Genomic DNA, 7060 nt, shown 5'->3' on the forward strand with positions numbered 1-7060 from the left:
AAAAAAACTGCCTAAGCTGCAAACCTTGCACAACCAATGGTATTTACATAATACTGGCTCTACGGGAATTGTTTTCTTTTTTTTTTTCTTTTTTTAATCACCAGGAAAGATGCAAAAGGATGTCCAAGTAAGAAATGATCTTTAGCTGCCCCTACTTATTTCTCATTTGATAAGCTTTCTTACAGAGAGGTGGTTTTGGGTGCTAGTGAGCATATAAACTTGGGAAGCCAAATATTGTTACTATGCAAAAATTCTTTGAAGAGGACAGAGCAGGCGCAAGCCATCATCGGGACAAATTTCAAATGACGCACTTTCTACATCAAGCTGTTCAAAGATTTGTTGATGCTAAAAAGTATGAAGCAAGAACATGCATTCACACTAGTAAAATGACAGTTCTGTACCTGAAGGCGTACGTCTTCTGATGCCAACTCAGCTGTCCCCGGATGCTGTAGGCAATAGTGGTGACAAACTCCCCACCCAGGCCAAGCTCTGAGCACAGCTTCAAGGCAAACTTCTCTGGTGAATTCTCTTTCTCTGACATGTCCCATTCAAATTGGTCTACAAGGGAGATGTTCCCTACATGGATGTTTAGCTAGACAGAAGGGAAGAAACACAAGTCAACTGTTTCCATCTCTTGCAATAGCTAGTCAAAGGTAATTTAACATGGAGGTGGAGACTGGACAAGAGAAGCAGAGACAAATTCTAGTTCACTGCATCTGCAGAGCCCCTGAACCAAATTCTTTAATTCCAGTAAGGTAAAGACAACTCAACTTTGTTCATCAAGGTTCAGCTCTTTCAGAGGACACCATAATGCTTTAATTGAACTTTCACCATCTCATGGATATTTAGTAATCTGCCACCTTGGTGCTGTCCTCAACACAAAGGACAGAAGTACCTTGGACGCAGAACTGGAATTAAGAGCTCCTTAGCTCTGAAGGAAGCCTTTGTACTTCATCTATAGCATAACCAGACAAACGATTCAGCTCCAGTCCTACTGCCGCCTTCCTGTATTACCTTAATAATAACTCGTTGATCTGACTGGTCCTCTAGAATACTGTCAGTTGGATACGACTCTATCTGTTGTCGGATGGCAGAAGCAATAGCAGGGACAAAAGTCAGAGGATTCAAATCCAGGTCATCACAAAGAATCTCAGAGAACATTTCTGGGGTCATTAGCTTTTCTGATACAGAAAAAGAATGAACAGACATCATTAAATTTCTCAGCAATGTCTTCCACTTACAGAATACACAAAATTAAGCTTACAGTGTAAAGACAGGCATCTCAAATGCATCACATTTTGCTACTAAAAGGATGTTTAGTTTCAGGTTTACAAGAACATGTGCACACTGACACATGGACTTGAACTAACAGCCTTCTTCATTTGCTTCATGGAGACAACATAGCAACAGCCTAATAATCCACATGCATAAAGGAGCCATACACATTAAGTGTTTAAGGTATCTCAGCTAACAGAACAGTTTCATTAGGCTGCTGAACTGATGGACTGCCTCATGAAAATAGGCCAGTTAATCACCTCCAGTTACAGATCTCCAGGAATGACTGCAAACCGCAGAAGTGGCACCGCATCCAGTAAGAGACCTGGTAGCTGAATAAAGTCCAGATAACTGGGAGGGCTCTAAAACTCTGTGTATACAGTGTAAGGAGATGTACACCCATGCTTGCTCTCTTTTCATATCCTGTGATGGATGCAACACTCTCCACCCTATGGAAACTCTCCTTGCTACCTACCATTCATGTTCCATGTAAACGCATCTCTGAGTTTCTGCCCATCAATTTCCATATCGAGCCTGATTGGAACCAGTACCTCTGGCTGGGATGCATTCTCATGGATCACTGCTGGGTCATGGTCATCAAAGCTAATACAAAAAGCAGTAACACAGGTTGAGAAACTCAAGAATGATACATCTGGCATCTGGAGAAGGAAGGCACACTTTGCTGAAAGCAGTCACAATACTCCCCCTCCCCATCAGTCTTTATGTGGACTCCTCAATACAAGTTTTCGGGACTATGACGAGCAACACCAAGTTTCTTTATCACCTTTCCTTGCATGCATCATAACGCATTCCTGCAAATAAAACAAGGAAGCCTTTCCAGTGTTAGCTTTTATCTTGGTCTCCTCAACTGTCTATAGAAAACAGAAGTTAGTTACGAGACACAGCAGCATTTTCAAATGAGGAAATTAAAGTTACTAGAATATGTCAGTGAGAGGCGGTCTCAGTCCTTCGCATATAGGATTTGCATATCCCTTAAATGACAACTGTTCAGCARATCAGTGAAAAATCTACAGAACCTATCAGGAAAAGAATAAACCATTTTCCTGACAAAAGGAAAGTGTCCTCTCTGAGATGCCTGAACCATGGCTGACTGCTGTACGGAAGAGCCTCAAGACATATAGTTTAACTAAGAACCTCTAAATTAGGAACATACAGGTCTTTTGTCAGAAATAAATCAGAACATTGTATTAACACATCAGCACGACACTGGCAGGGCATCACATCTGTAACTCTTTCCAGTTTTCAGAAGCAGGCAGCTGTCTTACCAGAGAGGAAAGGTCCTCTTCTTATCCCTGCCCATGCGATTCCTGTTAATTGTTGTTGAGCATGGCACTGCATCCAGGTGATGAGAACTGTTCGGCAGGGTCGGCACCCACTGGTTGTTCCTCTTTGCCTTCTGTTCCCTGAAGGGGACTATATGTTAATCTGAACGCTGTGAATGTCATGCCTGTTATTTAAGCAATAGTATAGCTTTAATCTTTAAGACCTATTATGAAATCCTGCCATTTTATTCTGGAACCTAGACCAATATTGTTCCCCTCAGAACTCACGTTCCACACTAGCCTCTAGAAAGCCCATCCTCCAGCTCACAGTTATTCATCACACACAAATCCAGCTGCACCTTTATAATTATCAGGTTCGTATTTGGATTTTCTGTCTATGCTTTATAAGGGAACTGCTGAGAAATGTGACTGCTCCAAAACATAGTCAGTGCAGAAAGTGTTCTGCAAAACATCCTTTAGACTTGAATGGTATAATTAATTGCAAAAAGAGCAGTATCATCAGATGTTGATGTTCTCCTTCCTCTGTTATGTGGGCAATAACTTAATCCTTCTACTCTGGAGATCTTCATTTGCCCAACACTGCAAAGCATCCCTCTGCATGATTGGTTTATGCAATTTCTAATGATACAGGACAGTGCTTCTTGCCTGCCCCGACACCTTCCAAGCAACTCTGTTTCAGTCTCAGCCCCCACTGATGCTCGTTACCTGAGGTAGGTGGGAGGTTCTGTGCTGATAGATACTGCCTTATACTTCTCATCATTTCCATCCAAAATCTCTTCCACTTCAGAGGCTTTTAACAGCGTCACACTAGTGGCTAATGTTGTATAGCCATGATCTATCATCAGGAAAGATGCCAGTAGTTAAACATGGAAAATAGCATTATATAGCAATATAGCATTATCACAGTAATAGACTCCCTACCATGTAGGTGGGACTAAAACAGGTTACAAGTTAGAGTGAATGTGTCCCCCAGAACACCAGGATGCTCTGCTACTTGGATAGATTACTTGCACTGCAGCAACTAAAAGCCCAACCATGGTGTGTGGCACTAAACAAATATAATCCAGATTTGGTTCCTCTGTTTATATGGATGTCAAATGCGACTTCCTGTTGGAGATGAGGGTATCTTAGTTAAACAGCAATCCCTACTATAAAGTTTAGAGAAGAAATACAATGCAGAAGGAAAAAAAAAGTATGATACCTTTGGATGGCTGCATAGTAACAGAGCAAAGATTCGCAAAAAGGCTTTAATATCTCTTTACCTTGAATAACTATCCTGTTTACTCTGTTAAAAATATCTTTCATTTGGACTAAGGGTACAGACATAAGGAGGATTAGAATTATGTGAGCTTTCCTCAGGTATTCTCATCACTGTAGCTCGTAGCAGCACATCCTAACCTTACTCTGTAGATTAGACTTACCAGAAGTCTTTGATAACTGTACTGTACGGTGCTTCTAGAATGGGGAGACAGTAGTCCAGAGAACTAAAACATGACTTTCCCCAACTATAGATGAGCCTACTTCTCTCAAGGTGGAATGTGTTTATAGAGTGCAGTCATTTTTTAATGAAATTTACTAAAGTTAGAAAGCAATGCTAGCAAAACCCAGAACTTCAGAAAAAGAAGTCACTGAATCCTAATAAAGTATTAGATAAGCATTAAATCTAATATGCTTTTACTTAAGGGAAAGAAGAGGAAAAAAAATATATTCCTACCCTAAGTTGCCCCATGCAGTCACATGATTTAGCTCTGCACACCTACAATCTGCTGAACTGATGTTAAATCTCTTCAACAGCTTTTCAGGATGAAAAGGCCCCAGAAATAATAAATCATCGAAGGACTCAAAGGTTCAAATAGAGAGGCAATGATCAACATAAAACTGAGTGGCTGAACAGACACATCAAATATTACTGAAAGCAGAGTCTCCTTCAGCAAAGGAGCACAGGCTGAGAAGACTTCAAGAAGGGACAAAAACCATGGGATAGATCTGACTGAACTGCAGAAACTATGTGTACTTTAAGAGTCCATAATGTTCTGGGAAGGAAGAGTTAAGCATATGATCAGGATGGACAATTAAGGCAACCACAAAGAGAGTTCAGAGGAAGAAGATGAGACATTAGTATATATTTTAATAGCACCAAAGGTCAGAGTGGAGATTCCTTCTCTAGCAAAGCTAAGAATAACACACAGATAAGACTTACATCTTCTTGRACTGTGAGATCGCTGATTTTCTGTTGGGGAAAGAAAAAAATGACAACAAGTCAGCAGGATACATGGAAGGAGGAGACATTAAGTGCATAATGAATAATTTTTATTATGCTCTAGCCTGAAGAGTGTACAACAGGTTATTCTGCTAGGAAATTTAACTTCTTGTTATTAGCCTCCCACCAAGAACAACCTGAAACAGCAGTATTCTCACTGCGACAGTTATATCAGTAGCAACACACCACCATATTCTCGCAGTCAGAAATATTCACTCTCTAACAGAGGTAAAATTAAATAAAGAATCACACTTTCAACAGGACATCCTGGTAACATTCCTGCCATTATGGCAAAAGGGACAAAAATATCCCCGCCTTTGTCAACAGCACACCATAAAACCCTCTTCTGGGACGGATTTGGCTTTGTGATGAATGCAGTTGACCCCAGGGAAGCCATGCTTTATATTTAATTTTAGAATATTTTTGATCACTTCAGGTTCTTTGCTATGTAGAACCAGAAGGTACTAGTGCCATTGCTGCAGAGTCCTCCACCACTGAGGCAATCTGAAGTGATTTGTACAGTCCTGAAGATGCACAAGCTTCTGAATTCCCAACAGAGCTTTTTCAAGGCAATCCTCCAGACTTCAGTACTGGGAGTATTTATTCGTCATCTTACCGTGTGAAGATGCCACTATCTTCTTTCTCTCTTCCACTGTGGCTAGTCGCCTCCACAACGAGGGGTATCTCTTGTACAGGGAGCCCCGGAACATACGCAGATAATTCCCCACCTACAAGGAGAAATGGGGAGACGTGGCCTGGAAAAAATATTCCATCTAGAAAGACCTTCAGCAGAACCTGAAGCAAATTCAGGACTTTGTATTGACAACTGAGACTTCTAAGGAGATTTTTTTTCTTTTTGCCAAAAAAGTTGTTATGCAGCATCACATTTTTTTGCAGCAATGCAGAGAACAAAGCTTTTATTAGCACTTATTTCACTAGTCCAGTAAGAAAAAGTTCCCATCCATTGACATTAATACATTTAATAAGAAAACTCATTCATTTTCATGTATTTTTGAACAATCTAATGTTTCCTCTACTCCAATTGCTGTCTCAATGGACAATGTGCCGTAGGATTGCATCAAACCAAATACCCTGCTCTCCAGCTATACTGTTCTTTCTTTGAACCTCTGTGCCATCCAGACATTGCTTGGATAGAACAAGAGCCCAGAGACCTACCTTTCATTTTATTTTAAATTCTTTGAACGTGTAGAATATGAACACCGCCAACAACCCTCTCTCAAATTTACTTAAAATCTGCAAAGCAGTTCCATTCTCCCTTGGTGCAAAATTCATACCCATACTGAAAACTACATCAAGACGTGCTAAACAGCTATTTCTAGACTACAAAACTAGAATTTTAAACTGGTAATACATTTACAGACTGCCATACAACAGKTTTTTTGTTCTTTGTTTGACAAGACTCATTTTGGTCCTAAAATCTAATTTCAGGTAATTGTTWATCTTATCTGTCGCTCTACAGTGCTCATCAACAGACAGAAATTAGCTGGTAGATAGAAAGGCAACCCTATTTCCCCTTCCACACATCTGGAATTGCAAACTYGCAGAATAGCTGACTGCTGTTACAGCTCTTCTCATAAACGTTTCACATGCTATCAAGACAGTGAGTGATCTTCAGCCCCTGCTCAACATGTACAGTTGGCAGTTTAAGCTGTCCAAGGTTTCTTGTCCTACATCAAGTTCTTTCCCTGTTTCCAACTGTAATCATTTCTATATTTCTTCCTTCATTCAGTCCAGCCTTCAGGGAGAAGCTTCTCACTGCAAGAGAACACCATTTCTGCAACCACACTGGCGTGCTGAAATTCCACACAAGGCTGAAAAAGCTGCACTGCCTGAACTGTGGTGATGTTACTAAGCTCAAAGGCTGAGATACTGACTTAAATCACCTCACAGCATCTGAAATAATCCAAAGCGTTCAAATAAGCATGCTACCCAAAAAAAAAAAAAAGAAAAAGAAAAAAGAGAATCACAACTAGAGCCTCAGGCCAGGCCAGCCAACACTGCCCCTGAAGCAGGGCGGAGCGGGCCCCCCCGGGCGCGCGGCTGGGACCCGAAGAGGAACCGGCCTGTGCACGCCCCGAGCGTGACTCGTGACAGCCGCCCTCGCGGGGAGCGCGGACCCCGGCCGAGGGCAGACCTCCCAGCGGGGCCACGCGCGGCGCGCAGGGCCCCCGCGGGGCCGGCAGGGCCCCCGGCGGGACCC

General features: G+C 41.7%; 1 protein-coding gene across 2 annotated transcripts in view; it reads right to left on the minus strand.

Moving 5' to 3' along the window:
• The window catches only part of SMARCB1 (SWI/SNF related BAF chromatin remodeling complex subunit B1), an 11624-nt gene extending 5993 nt beyond the window's left edge, over positions 1 to 5631 (minus strand). The window contains exons 1-7 of one of the 2 annotated variants that reach the window (XR_014895944.1): positions 5456 to 5631; positions 4780 to 4809; positions 3285 to 3414; positions 2562 to 2699; positions 1751 to 1878; positions 1015 to 1181; positions 402 to 592 (exon numbers count right to left, since the gene is read on the minus strand). Coding sequence is in view for 1 of the 2 variants with exons in the window: in XM_085305839.1 (XP_085161965.1) it covers positions 402 to 592; positions 1015 to 1181; positions 1751 to 1878; positions 2562 to 2699; positions 3285 to 3414; positions 4780 to 4809; positions 5456 to 5549 (878 nt within the window). In the remaining variant the exon portion in view is untranslated. The remainder of the gene's footprint in view (positions 1 to 401; positions 593 to 1014; positions 1182 to 1750; positions 1879 to 2561; positions 2700 to 3284; positions 3415 to 4779; positions 4810 to 5455) is intronic. The other variant, XM_085305839.1, reaches the window with a different exon arrangement.
• Between the last annotated feature and the right edge of the window lie 1429 nt (positions 5632 to 7060).

Source organism: Rhea americana, unplaced genomic scaffold (assembly GCF_003343005.1).
Source record: "Rhea americana isolate MKP2758 unplaced genomic scaffold, rheAme1 scaffold_227, whole genome shotgun sequence".
Taxonomy (NCBI): Eukaryota; Metazoa; Chordata; class Aves; order Rheiformes; family Rheidae; genus Rhea; species Rhea americana.